Source organism: Peromyscus leucopus, chromosome 1, assembly GCF_004664715.2.
Source record: "Peromyscus leucopus breed LL Stock chromosome 1, UCI_PerLeu_2.1, whole genome shotgun sequence".
NCBI lineage: Eukaryota > Metazoa > Chordata > Mammalia > Rodentia > Cricetidae > Peromyscus > Peromyscus leucopus.
Genome location: NC_051063.1, coordinates 48071099 through 48085950, shown reverse-complemented (window position 1 = coordinate 48085950; position 14852 = coordinate 48071099). Strand labels below are relative to the sequence as shown.

The 14852-nt window shown below is 46.8% G+C and overlaps 1 protein-coding gene across 1 annotated transcript in view; it reads left to right on the top strand.

Annotated features, from left to right (window-relative positions):
* The first annotated feature begins 207 nt into the window (after positions 1–207).
* The window catches only part of Pik3ap1 (phosphoinositide-3-kinase adaptor protein 1), a 115815-nt gene continuing 101170 nt past the window's right edge, over positions 208–14852 (top strand). The window contains exons 1-2 of the mRNA XM_028889392.2: positions 208–372; positions 9807–10226. Coding sequence (XP_028745225.1) covers positions 360–372; positions 9807–10226 — 433 coding nt within the window. The 5' untranslated portion in view covers positions 208–359. The remainder of the gene's footprint in view (positions 373–9806; positions 10227–14852) is intronic.

Below are 14852 nucleotides of genomic sequence, written 5' to 3'. Positions count from 1 at the left end.
GGGCTGCTCTTTGGTGACCACCGAGGTTGCTGCCTGCCTCCTTGAGGCACGGGACACACGTGGCACGAGCAGGGGTCAGCGCCGGGAGCTGGTGGCTGGTCCTGTGGGCTTCTCACTTCCCTTCCCCAACCGCCGCGCGTGCAGGTGCCCAGCGGAGCCCCGCAGGCGGGGCGGACCCTATGGACACGCCCCGGTGTGAGTCCCTGCTGCCCCGCGGGAGGAAGCGCCAGAGTCGCCGCTGTCCCGAGCTCAGCCGGGCTCCACTCCCGCCCCGTGCCAGCGACATCGCCCACTGCGGCTGCGGGCACCGGGCACCGTGCTCCAGGCTGGCCGGGGATGCGAGCTGCTCCCGCGACGGTATGGCAGCCTCAGGTGGGTAGCAGGCGCGGTTCTCCCCGGCTCCCGGGTCCTGGCTCCCGGGTGGCGACCCCGCCACTGGTCCGTGAGCCTCTCTGGCGCCACCCACATGGCCGGACGAGCTTTTCTCTCACTTTTTCAGTCGTTAGTGCTGGGATCTTGTGTTCTTTCTGGTCTTTTCTCAGGTCTCTGTCGCAAACTTCCCCTCCTAACTTTCTCACGTTTCACCTAGCTGGCCTGTGCGCTATCTTCAGTTCCTGCTTGAGCCTCGCCCCATCCCAGTTTCTAAGTATCTTTCTCTCTCGCTAGTTCTGGCCCAAGTAGCCCAAATAGCCTTTTCTCGATATAACTCTTGAGTATTGAGACAGTTGAAATGAGGTGGAGGGTCAGCTTCTTTAAGAGGCCAAATGCTTCTCTTAGGGTGCTATCCGACCAATAGGGGGCGCTCAGGCAATCCTAGGTGGTCCTGGGAGATCAGAAGTGGTCCTGGGGCAGCTTCAAAAGCCTCCTTCCTTCACTGGGTTTGTACTTTTTCTCTGGAATTTTGCTGAAACCTGAGACGGCTATTCCTTTAAAGTTACTCTTAACTGTGTTCTCTGTGGAACTTTCAGGTCCAGGGAGAATTGGAAATTAGTGGGCAAATCTACCCATCAGACGGTGCCAGAGTGTCTGTATCATGTCGCTGAGGTCTAGGACAAACCACATAATGATAATGTTGAAAGACATTAATGAATCCTGTCTATACACCTCAGTGGACATTAGACATGTTATGTTCTTGGTGATGACAAGGCAGGACTGGTCTCTGTCACCTCAGGGTTTTGGTGGTATGAAAGAAAACAGTAAGTAAATGGGAAATTGCTAGGTGAGAAGAGAGAGTTGCCATGTTTTCCGGTTGGTTTACTTGTGTTTACCCAGCCCAAGTCTGATGTTTTTAGAGAGACAATGCGTGAAAACAGGAAGAAAGAATTGTAGTGGGCTGGGGAAAGTCAGAGCTTTGGAAGGAAGGGAGCAGATGCTAGATTGAAGAACCAACTCTCTCCAGATCTGATAAGGTCTAGCCTGAGGTCATGGTACTTTGGAACCAGGGTACAAAGGGCTCTGATGGTGCAGGCTCATTATTGAGGTGGGTGATGATTCATCTCTGCCTGTGGCTCCCTAGCCAGGCTCTGAGGGTTAGAAGAGCCAGTGATGTAGGTAAGGGTTCTATAGAGAAGTTCATTCACTGAATAGACACTGATCACATGCTTGCTGTTTCCAGGCACTGTACTAGGCGTTCAGGAAACAGGAAGATAAAAGCCATGTGACTGTGAGGACAGGGAAGGCAACAACAACTCATTTAATAAAGAGAGTATGTGGCATGGTCTGTGCCGTGGGAATACAGACAGGAGTGAGGGGGTTTGAGCTAGAATTTTAAATGGCATGGTTAGGTGAGGTCTCAGAACAAGGGAAGTTAGTCAAGACTCAAAGGAGGGGAGGTAGAGAGTCTGGGGAGGAGAAAGCTCCGGGAAAGAGGGCTGCACCATGAGTGCAAGATACAGGGAACAGCGGTCATGACTGGGTGGATGGAGGGGTTGAGGGGAGGAGAAAATTAAGTGGCTAGGCTTCTGCCTCCTTTCCTGGCTGGAACAGGCGACCAGCAAACTGGGGAGCCTTTGAGGGAAGGAGGCCGAGCAACCTGCTGGTGTCTAGAAGGCTGGCTCCAGGGGGTGTAGCTGGAGGGGCTGGGCTAGACGGGTGGATTCAGGTTCAGATGAGGACTCTAGCCCAGCAACCACACCTGGGCACTAGGTAGAGGGTGAATAAAGCTATCCAAACCTCTCAATGTTAGTGTCCTCTGTGGTGAGACACCTTGCTAGGTGCTGTGAGTGAGACTGAGTCCCTCTGGGTCCCCTGCAGTCTATAGCTGCAAGTATTCCTGAGGGCGGGTCACTGTGGGGAAAGCCATGCTCCTCAGTAGCGTGCCATAGACTGGAGAGTCATCCCAGCCAACCTCCTTTGTGGTTTCCTTAGTTTTAAAGTAATGTTATAATAAGTTTACACAAAATGCTGTGTGTCTAACCTTTTGACATTGTGACATGGCATTATCTCCCAGTGAACTGAGTCACACTCATAGCTATCCCAGGACCCGTTCAGCTCATGGGCTACTGATGGGACACGCCTAAAAGAGTGCTGTCAGTGGCTTTTAGTGTCTCCACAAATTCATGAATTTGAGAGGAATGTCATCACCTCAAGAGAGGTCTTTCTTCCTGTTGCCTCCTGTCCAGTACACTGACCTGCCTCACCTCTCGATTGCTCTGGACTTGAGCATGAATGGGATCGTGTAGTCTGTGGTTTTAGTGACTGACTTCCTTCACACTGCATAATGTGTTCAAGGCTCACTCAACTGTGGCCTAATCCCTTGGTCTTCTTAAAATCCCTGCCAGTGGAGGGTGAATGTCAGTCTTTCGTCCCCGCAAGACATGTTTGCTTGAAGTCGTGGAGAATCTTGGCCCCTCGGCCTTGCAAGAACCTTGAGTGGTGAGGTGAAATGCGACCAGTTTGTGCTGGAGTCATTTCCCTTATTTACCAGAAACAGGGAGGAAAGAGACGGGACTCCCCACAGGCATCAAGTCTGCCGCAGGCGAAAACTAGGGTCTTCCCTTCCAGGCTTTGGCCTCCAAGAACCCGAGAGAAACTCTCGGAGCTTGTCCTGCCCCATCTTTCCAGGTTCCTCTCTAGACCCTCCTGCCATCCCTGGACTGATAAGATCACAGGGCCAGCAGCATGGCTCAGCTAGTAAGAGTGCTTGTCACCAAGCCTGATGACTTGAGTTTGATCCCCTGGGAGCCACGTGGGAGACCTCGGGGAGAGGGAGAACTGAATCCTGCAAGTTGTTTCACATATATGCCATGGTTTTACAAGCACACACAGCATGCACATACACATACAATAATGAATGAATGAATGAACAAATGAATGATGGTGCTCAGGTTCAAAAATGGGCTCCAGGTCAAATAGACAGGGTCCCAGGGTCACCTTCAGGCACTTGCTCTCTGTTCTTTTCTCAAATGGCTTCTGAATCATTCAGTGTCATCTCTCTTTCAGTCACTGTATGTCCCCCATGTTCCCTACCCACTACTGTGTGTGACTCCCCACTGTGGTCAGCCAGCCCTTTCCTGTCCTCAGTCCGTTGCCCTCTCCTGTAGCCAAGCCTGTTCTTCAAGCTCCATGAGGACAAAGCCCTTTTCTCATTCTGCCAGGGTTTATGGGCTCTTTGTTGGTTCATGCATTGTTTCTCTTACTGAACAGGAAAAAGAAGTGAGTTTGAATGGGGAGCCATGACTTGGGGCTGAAGGAAGGGAGTTACTGTGGAGGAAAGGGGCCTTCCCCCACACAGGGAGAACCGCTGACCAAGTGATAGTCCTGTGTTGCTCCCTCAGGGAGGAACTTGAACTTCCACTTTGGACTTTTTTACAACTTCCCCAGCTTTTGGTTTCAGCAACTCTGAAGTAGAGGATGGTAAATTGAATTAGCAATTATTTACATAATTTACATAAACGAGGGCAGATTTGCCTTCATTTATGATATTGGTTAAAGTCACACACACACACACACACTCACACACACTCTCACACACACACACACTCACAGAGGTTGTGATATTAACTTGATTGAGGCACTAACCACTTTCTTCTCAAGTACTCTTTTAATTTATTATTTATTTTTACTTTTATGTGCATTGGTGTTTTACCTGCATGTATGCCGATGTGAGGGTGTCAGATTCCCTGGAACTAGAGTTTCAGATAGTTGTTAGCTGCCATGTGGGAGCTGGGAATTGAACCCAGGTTCTCTGGAAAAGCTGTCAGTGCTCTTAACCACTGAGCCATCTCACAAGCCCCCGACAATCTAGGGTTTTTTGTTTTGTTTTGTTTTCGAGACAGGGTTTCACTGTGTAGTCCTGGCTGTCCTAGAACTAGCTCTGTAGCCCAGGTTGGCCTCAAACTCACAGAGATCCGCCTGCCTCTGCCACCTTGAGCGCTGGGATTAAAGAAAGGTGTGAGCCACCATTGCCAGAATCCTTCTCAAAAACTTTTGCTTAACTTGGGTTCAAACCTTGAGCTCCAGGAATAAGCCACTTTGAATGGCTATTTTCCATATTCAATTGTGTTTTTAATAAACTTATTTTAGAACAGATTTAGATTTCCAGGAAAATGGCAAAAACCTTGCTTGTAGAGAGTCCCCACATATTCCAATTCCTCCTTCTTATTGACAGTTTATATTAATGTAATACATTTACTGAAATAACTGAACTAGTATTGATAATTATTATTTTTGAAGGATGCCTTTTTTTTTTTTAATTTTCTTTTTTTCGAGACAGTGTTTCTCTGTGTAGCTTTGTGCCTTTCCTGGATCTCACTCTGTAGACCAGGTTGGCCTCGAACTCACAAAGATCTGCCTGCCTCTGCCTCCCAAGTGCTGGGATTAAAGGCATGTGCCATCACCCCCGGCTGGAGGATGCCTTTTAAGACAGGATATCATCATATAGCTCGGCTAGCTTGGAACTCACTGTATTTCCCAGGTTGAACTCTTGCTTCCCCTGCCTCAGTTCTCATGTTCTAGGTGGTCAGTTAGTTTTCAGTCTATGTTTTATTCAAATCTCCTTAGTTTATCCACAATGTCCCAGTTTTCCACTCAACATACCACACTTCATTTACCAGTGATGTCTCCTTAGGTGCCTGTCAGCTGGGTTTTGTCATATTTTCTTAGATTTTGATTGCCCTTGACAATCCTTTTTTAAAGATTGATTTTATGAGAATCAGTGTTTTGCCTGCATGTATGTTTGTGCACCACACACACACTGATGTCCAAGGAGGTCAAAGAGGGCATCAGTTTTCCTTGAACTGGGATTATAGAAGGTGTGAGCCATCATGTAGATGCGGGGCAGTGAATCTCAGTCCTCTGCAAGAGCAAGAAGTGCCCTCAATTGCGGAGCCAACTCTCAAAATCCTTGGCAGTCTTTTAAAAGTGTAGTATTATATTTTATTGATTATTTGAGAATTTCATATGTGTATACAGCGTGTTTTGATTATATTCACCCCCACAACTCGTCCTGGGCCCCTTGCTTTCTCCTCCAACTTCATCTCTCACTTTGAAAGTCAGGGATTTCGTGGACTGTCGCACAGTTGGGTTTGTCCGATGTGTTTCTCGCTATTAGAGTGGGGTGATAGATTTGGGATAGATCACAGATGTAAATTGCCATTCTTAGTTTTAAGAGCACAGACTATTAACACAACTCCTGGTTGTTGATAGTGATCTTGGTCATTGGGTGGAGACAGTATTTGCTGAATTTGTTCATTGTGAAGTGACTTTATCTTTCCATAGTGGGCTCTTTGGAAAGAAATGACTAGGTACAACCCAACAGCCCATATTTAGGAAGAGACATATTGTGTTTCCTTGAGGGGCTATCTGCAGAAATTATCTGGGATTTGCATGTGTAAGAAATTTGTATTTTCCTTCAGTTTTTAACAATTTTTATTTATTTATTTGGTTTGGCTTTTTTCAAGACAAGGTTTCTCTGCGTAGCCCTAGCTGTCCTGGAACTAGCTTTGTAGACCAGGCTGGCCTTGAACTGAGAGATCTGCCCTGTCTCTGCCTCCTGAGTGCCTGGATTAAAGGTGTTATCACCACTGCCCGGCTTCCCTCAGTTTTAAATGACTATTGTCTTACTGGTTTTGGTGCTGGAGACTGAAGGAAGAAGGGCCTTGTGCTATTCCACTGAGCTCCAGCCCATCCTCTCTCTAGTCCGTTTGCACGGTCACCTAAGTCTGTCACTGTGTATGGACTTGTGGGCACTTGTGCTCTGGCTGGCAATGCCTTGTTGTATCATCTCTTTCTTTCCCACGCTGCTCCTGCTTGGACTGTGGAAGCTTCTTCACCTGACTCTCGTTTCCTTTCACATACACTCATTGCAGTATTTCTGTTTGAGCAGGTCCTTATTTATTGCCATACAAAATGCTTTGAGCTCATTGTACACTTCTTGCCATCTGAAATATATATTCTTAGAATCATTGGGAGAACCAGCCATTTCTAAGACTCCTTGGTTCTTTTCTTTACTTTTTTTTTTTTTTTTAGAAAATGGTATTTCAAACCAATGATACTAGATGTGTTTTAATTATATTTCCTAAATTATATTTTGCATTTCTTTGACCTATGTGCACCTTTGAAAATCAGAGTGTGGGGCTCCACAGTCAATGGGGCTCTGTAGTCAACACCTGACATGGCCCTCATGGTTCACTCTTTGGTAGCAACAGCTCATGACCAATGAGTCTCGGTGTTGTCTGTCAAGTGAGGCTGTTGAAAGCATGCTCTCTTGGACTTGTCTTGAAGATTGAGTGAGAGAGTACACCAAGGTGCTTAGCAGAGTGACAGGTCAGTGCCCAGGTGAGAAAGATTAGTTACAGCATAAGCTTTCCTGAACAGTTGGTATTTAAGGAATAGCAGCTGTTACAAAGAAGCCAAGGCTGTGGAGGAGTCTCCCTGTGTGTTCATTTCCTTAGTGGCACCAGTGCTGGGTGAAGGGTCTTTCATGTGAGATTGGAGTAGTCACTCCCAGACACGTAGTCTTCAGGGCGGTTGATCTCTTCTTCTAAGCCATCTGCCTCACAGGACCTGTGTGCAGTGTCACCTTTTTTAAGGGACCCATGTAGCTGGCAAAGGTGGCTTTGAACTTTGAACTTGTACTAGTCAGAGGACAATTGTGAGAGCTGGTTTTTTCCTTCTACCATGTGTACCATGTGAGTTCTGAGAGACTGAACTCAGGTATTCAGGCTTTTTTTTTTTTTTTTTTTTTGCCAGGGTTTCTTTGTGTAGCTTTGGTGCCTTTCCTGGAACTCACTCTGTAGACCAGGCCAGACTGGAACTCAGAGATCCTCCTGCCTCTGCCTCCCAAGTGCTGGAATTGAAGGTGTGCACCACCACTGTCCGGCTGTATTCAGGCTTGGTACAAGTGCCATTGTCTCCTAAGCCATCTAGCTGGCCTTGTTATGAACTTCTCATCTTCCTGCCTCCACCTGTCAGGTGCTAGGATTGCTAGCCTTGCTTTTTTCTTTTTAAAAAATTATTTATGCCGGGTGGTGGTGGTGCACGCCTTTAATCCAAGCACTTGGGAGGCAGAGCCAGGCAGATCTCTGTGAGTTTGAGGCCAGCCTGGGCTACCAAGTGAGTTCCAGGAAAGGCGCAAAGCTACACAGAGAAACCCTGTCTCGAAAAACAAAAACAAAAACAAAAAAATTATTTATTTATTTTTATTTTTATGAGAATTGATTGGTGTTTTGCCTGCATGTATGTCTGTGTGAGGGTGTCAGATCTTCTGAAATTGGAGTTACAGTTATAAGCTGTCATGTGGGTGCTGGGAATTGAACCCTGGTCCTCTGGAAGACTAGCCAATGTTCTTAACTGCTGAGCCATCTCTCCAGTCCCCTCTTCCTCCTCCTTCATTTTTAAAAAATTTATTTAAAATTTTTTAAAATTATTTTTTTCATGCATGTATGTGTGCATGTCTGTGTCTGCCAGTGTCAGCAGGGGCCAGAGGAAGGCGCTGGATCCCCTGAGGCTGGAGATACAGGCAGTTGTGTACTGCCTGGCAAGGCTGCTGGGATTTAAACCTTTGTCCTCTGGGAGAACAAGAGCTCTTAACCACTCAGCCGTCTCTCCAGCCCCCAGCCTTACTTTTTAAATGATGCTTCTTGCATTCAAGACATCCTCTTCTTTACTTCTCTGCCCACTTGTTAATCTTTCTGAAAACATTGCCATTGGCTTGGCATGGTGGCGCATACCTCTAAATCCTGGCACTTGGGAGGTGGAGACAGAAGGATCTAGAGTTCAAGCTAGCTAACCTAGGGAGATGGCCAGAAAAAAGGGTTTTTCCTATGGTCTTTTTGGAGCTTAGAGCCCCAAGGACTTACACTAATCCTGCCTGGAACCCTCAGTGATATATGGACCAGAGATGACTTTATTTTCATCATGTGTGCATATGTGTTGTGTGTACATGTGTACCGTGGCATGGGTGTGGAGGTCAGAGGACAACTTTGTGGCATTGATTCTATTCTTCCACCTTCTGGGGATTGCACTCTGGTGGCCAAGCTATTCAAAAGCACCTTAAACATCCTGAGACACCTCAACAGCCCTGGGACTGACATTTAATTGTAAAAACCTACATCTTAGGTTCCTGTTTCACAAACTGTCCACTGTCCTTCTCCGAGGGGGAAGATGGATTCCTGCTTCATTGTAGGATGCATGTACACTTTGTGCTCATCTGTTCCACATCACCTCCAGAACAGGATGTCAAAGCAGAGGCGAGATGAAGGCATGGGACAGTAGTCACAGAATGTTAAGAGCCTGCCTTCTTTGGACTTTGATCATTGGAAGATGTGCTATGACTATAAGAGTCTTGGTTTGTTTCCTGATAGGAGGAAGTAGGGGCTGGGGCAAAGGATTGGACTGGTCCTGGCTCTACTGATTGTGAGTTGGAATAAGCCCTTCATCTTCTCAAAGTGTTTCTTTCACCGGTAGATGAGGGGTATGGACCAGGTGACCCACCCCGCCCTCTTTGCCTGTTTGTTTCTGCCACCTGTGCTTGTTAGAGGGAGAAGAGAGTTCATGTCACAGACCAACTCTGGGGGGTGTACAGTGCTGTAGGTCGAAGCATCAGTCTACCCCGTTTCCTCTATACATCGATGCACTGTCAATGTACACCATGACACCAGTTTCCAACTCTTGATGGTTCTTTCTATATTTCAGGCTTGATGCTAAGAACTTGACCTGAAATACACATAAAAGTTGCTATGCTGTTTCTACTTCCAGTTGAGTAAACCCAGGCTCAGAAGATGCTTGTAATTTTCCTAGGGTTGTGCACCTAGTTGGCAGAGGCAGAATTCTAACCCTCACAGCTTGATCTCACTCCCATGTTCCCGACCACTGTATTTGAAAGAGAACCATGTTTCAGGGTCAAATCAAACAGTTCAGCTACTGGCTACCACTGTGAGCTCTGCCTAAGTAACTCAACGTGCCCCCTTGACCATTTTTTTCTGTCTTTAGAGTAGGCTAGTAGTGGTACCCATGACTCAAGGATGCTGTGAGGATGAAGTGAATTTACTGGGCAGTGTGTGTGGAAGAAGACTTGAGTGGCACAGGCTTTATATAAGTGCTTGCTGTTACTAGGCTAGGAGGACAAGGGCCGTGCCGTGTGTGGGTGAAGCAATCGCTTCTAGGATAGCGGCATGTGTTTGGGTGAAGGGTGTGGTGTGCCTGGCACACTGGTGGGCTGCAAGTAGGGAAAAGGGCTAGACAAATGCTACAAGGTAGACCTGGGCGGTTGTAGATGCCAGGCCCTGTTGGATGGTGTCTCTCCCAGGTTTCAGAATGCTTCTGAGAAGGCGCAGGCGTTAATGAGCTGCTGTGTCTCCTTGCAGGATGGGGCCGAGGATGCGACATCCTCATCTTCTACAGCCCAGACGCGGAGGAATGGTGCCAGTACCTACAGGACCTTTTCGTGTCCTGCCGCCAGGTCCGCAGCCAGAAGATGCAGACATACCGCCTGGGCCCAGACACCTCCTTCTCTGCGGAGGACCTGCGGGTCTTCCGGGATGCACGGTGCATGCTGGTGCTACTGTCTGCGGGGCTGGTGGAATGCTTCTGCCAGCCAGGACTGTTGCCAGTGCTGCAGCGAGCCTTTCACCCTCCTCAGCGTGTGGTGCGGCTGTTGTGTGGAGTACAGTCCAGCGATGAGGACTTTCAGGCCTTCTTTCCCGAATGGGCACACTGGCAGGAGCTCACCTGTGACGACGAGCCGGAGACCTACCTGGCGGCTGTGAGGAAAGCCATTTCGGAAGGTAAGGGTTCATGGCAAAGAGAGGCGAGCTCAAGGGGAATCATAGAGCGGCGCTCTATGTCCAGGCGAAGTATCTTTATTTGAATATTGGTCATCTGTGCTAGAAAATGAGGACAACTCTCCCAAGAGACCCGGTGTCCCCTGACGCTCTAGCTCAGGGATAGAGTACTTTCTGGCACGTGCAAGCCTCCGTATTCAATCCTCCGGAGATTTAAGTATTTCTTGGTTTAGAGCAGCCAGATTTCTAAGAATGGGATAGGTTGAACCTTCTTTCTAGAATTTTCTATGCTTCGGATGACACAGAATCCAGGTTCCCTACTAGAAAGCGGGGATGGGAAGGAGCCTTTGATGGTTATGGATGTGGATGGCAGAATGGCAGACCTGCCAGCCCTCCTGCCTCAGCCCCTCCCCCCACTCCGGGGTCCACTTCCACCTTGACTTTGCAATGACCTTGACAGCTTTGTTGGAGTGTCAATCAAAGGGAACCTGTTTATGGAGAAATAACCCTCTTTTTTCCTGTCAGCCCACCCGCTGTCTTCCACACTGCTTCTCTTTTCAAACTGGTAACATTCCAGTCCTTTCTGCAGGGCTGATGACCTCAGTGGGCCCAGGCAATATGACACACACTCTGATTAACAGAAGCAGAAGATGAGCACTGTCACAGGTCACAGCTTTTGTTCCACCTCTGGCCTTCATGTGTGCTGTGAACAGGCTGTGCATCCCTCTTCTGGTGTCTTTCCATTTGAGATCTTACATACTTGGCACTGGCCAAGAAGCCTGGACGATTTCATTGTGCCTCAGTAGTTCCGGGTGTAACCTGGGCATTAATGTAGCTCATCCAGGCCCTCTCCCATCTCACGATCCAAATCCAGAATTTACCAGCTCTAAGCTGGTGGTGCATGCAGGCTTGAAATCCCAGCTGCTTGAGAGACAGTGGCTGGCAGACCCAAAGTTCAAGGTTGGCCTGGGCTGCACAGTGAGTTCAAGGCCAGGCATGGGTAACTTACTGAGACTCTGTTTTAGGATGGGGTAGGGGGAGGTAAGAAGAGGGCTGAGGATGTAGCTGAGCTCTGGAACTCTTCCTCTGCCCTAGTATGTGCAAGGCTGGAGGTTCAATCCCCAGTACTGAAGCAAGAAGGGCAATTCTGTGTCCTGGTCTGCTTTCTGTTGCTGTGATAAAGCATGCTGACCAAAAGCCATCTGGAGGAGGAAAGGGGTAACTTCGATTACAGGTTTTAGTCTATTGGGAAGGGAAGCTAAAGCAGGGCCAAAGGCAGGAGCTCAAACCAGAGACCATGGAGGAGTGTTGCGTACTGGCTTGTTCCCTATGGCTGGCTCAGTTTGCCTGGATTCTTTTACAATCCAGGACCACCAGCCCACAGGTAAGCCCTTCCCAGACAATCATTCATCAAGAAAATGCCCCCAAAGACATGCCCACAGGCCAGTCTGATGGTGGCAGTTCTTCAGTTGAGGTTTCCTTCTTCCCCGGGTGTTATAAGCAGTGGGTATGACCAGGTCTCGGCGTGGTAGAGCCGTGCTCACTTTGTAATACAGATAACTGGTGTTAATGCAAGAGATCACTCACCTGAAATGCTTGGGACTCTGCTTGCAATTTTCTAGAGTTTGATCATTTTGACTTTGAAATGACAGGAAAAGCACACCTTTCGAATGTGCATGATCATGTTTCATTGCTTTTTGGGAGCTGTGAGCCGTGCAAACTTACAAAGAACCCAGACACACTAGTTGTTCCTCCCCAAGAGTTACGCCATTGCAGTGGTCCAATGCAACCTCATTGCAGGCCACTGTGATCTGCCAATCAATCATTCAGAGTTCCCTGGAAGTATCGTCACTTCACAGTATGTACTCATAACTAGTTTCTAAAACAGTATCGTGGCGATATTTTTAAAAATATTAACGAGTTGAGAAGAGGCTCAATGATGAAGTGCTTGTTTAACATATGTTAAGTCCCGAGATAGGGGTACTAGAGGGTCAGAACTTGTACTGCTCTTGCAAAGAACCTGAGTTTGGTTCCTAGTATCCACTTCAGGTGGCTCACAACTTTCAGTAATTTCAGCTCTCTGGGAGCTATGGGTACCTGGGGCATCTATACCCACATGCACATATATGCATGTAGACATGTGCAAATATAACTAAAAGTAGTAAAAATAAATCTTAAAAAAAAGTAGAAAGAAATATGTCTAATGTTATTTGGGTGTGTCCAGTGGTTAGACACCTGCATACATTGATCTGCATACATACTTTTTACTCTGGATTCTGGCGCAGTATGCTGTGAGCCTTCACCTCCCAGCCTTTCAGAAAGGTGAATTATTTCACAGCAGTGTTTCTGTTCCAAGAGCAAACAACCTGTCATTGGAAAGAGATTATTTTAATAAGCAATTGAAATAAGCTGCTTAGTGGAAAATCTGCAGTTCAGAATCAATGGGACATACAGAATTAATGAAATGGTGGGGGATGGAAACTTAGATTGCTGGTGCTCACACATAGTCTGTTAGACTTGAATTTGAATAAGTGCTTCTCAAATTTTCATGTGCAAAATAGAACCTGAGGACCTTATTAGTAGCATATGTTGACTGAAGACTGGGTGGAACTCAAGAATCTGTATTTTTTTAATTAATTAATTTGTTTATTCTTCTTTCATACATTACACCAGGACTGCGCTTTCCCCTCCCTCCACTCCTCCCAGTCCCTCCCTCCCAACTCCCCACTCTCCCGGATCTACTCCTCCTTCTTTCCCTGCAGAAAAGAGCAGGCCTCCCAGGGATATCAACCTGGCCTAACAAATTACAATAAGACTAGGCAAGACCCTCATATCAAGGCTGGATGAGGCAACTCAGTAGGAGGAAGAGGGTCCCAAGAGCAGGCGAAAGAGTCGGAGACACCCCTATCCCCACAGGAACACCAAGCTACACAACCGTAACATATCTGTAGAGGACCTAAGTCAGACCCATACAGGCTCCCTGATTGTCACTCCAGTGTCTGTGAGCCCCTGTGAGCCCTGGTTAGTTGAAGATTCTGCATTTCTAACAAGTTCCTATGCTGTTGCCAGTGTGGCCCAGGGTCCACCACCTTCAGGTCACTGGTCACAGCTCTATATGCATGAACCATTTTCTCAAAGCTTCACTTCTCTGGAAACCAGGGCAGCTCCTGGATACCCACTGGTCTAGGTATAAAATTAGACCAGTGTTTGATGGTTAAACCATTAGTTTTCAATGTGGAATCCCAGAGTTCTCTTCTACTTACAAAGTCAGTGTGTTCACTCTGGCAGGTTTTAATCTTTTGGTTCTCTGGATATAAATGGTCCTGACTTTGAGGTGGGGGCCCTACTGCTACATTAATCCCTACACTCTCTCCTCTTAATAACTGATAATTATTTCTATTTCATGAAAAATATTTTGGAGGTTTTATAATATCTCTAAGTTTGGCAATCTCCTTAAAATTGAGCAGATGTTTTAATTAAAGTCTGCAGTGCATTGGAGTTTATCTTCCAAGTTCTTCATCTGTAAAATGATGGGGTTGGACCAGATGATGTGGAAGGTTTCTTTCAGGCCCCTGGGCTGTAATATTATACACTTGATAAGAAAGAAGATGGCAAGTCACCAAAACTTTTCAATGGGCCCGGTTCAGTTCCCAGCAACAATGCATGGCAACATGGGAGGCTATACTATTGTTCTGGAGTCTTTTCTGGACTTGTTGGGTGATTATTTTCAAATAAGGAAGTGAGAAAGCCCGAGGTATAGCACAGCAATTATTTCCTCTTTTTACCGAAGCTCTATTCTTTGCTGCAAATCTCACTGGAATACAAAAATAGATTTTGTGAGACTATGTGGAAAAGAACTCGGTGGGTGATAGTGAGCTTATTTCAAAGGTTTTCCTGTGTGTTTGTTTGCACTTATGTGCATAGGCATGCATGCCCACATGCTCAGTGTAGAGAGAGGCACTAAAGCTTTTGTTTAGCACTGCAGGAGTGATCTTAGCTGCTTTTGAAATTGTTTACTCTCTCTGTGTGTTCAGGTGTGCAGAGGCCAGAGACTGACCTCTGGTGTCTTCCTCTATTACTCTCCACCTTGTTTTTTAAGACAGATTCTCTCACGGAATCTGGAACTTACAGATTGGCTAGACTGACTGCACCTACCGTCATTTCTCCAGCACTAAGATCACAGGCAAGCTCCACCATGCCTAGCTTTTCGGTGGATGCTGGGGTTTGAACTCAGGTCCTTGGGCTTACACATCGAGTACTGTACCAACTGAGAACCCAGCCTCTGTCTGCCTTCCTCATTTGCATTATCCTCTGCCTGCTTCCCTTGCCTTACCACACCTTCTATGTTTCAGGAGGTCTCATGGTACCCAAAATTATAATGTATTTCCCCTTTGGTTCCCATGGGAAACTATGAAAGGGTAATGTCTATATCTGGTTTTCTTTGTGATATTAGCATCCTGTTGGTTTTTATTTTTCCAGTTTTATTGACGTATAATTGACAAATAAAACTAAATATACTCTAAGTACAAAAATAAGGATTTGTAATACATATATAGTGTAAAAAATAATTAGCATGGTCAAATTAGTTAACATACCTCTGCCCCCATCGCCGTGTGTGTGTGTGTGTGT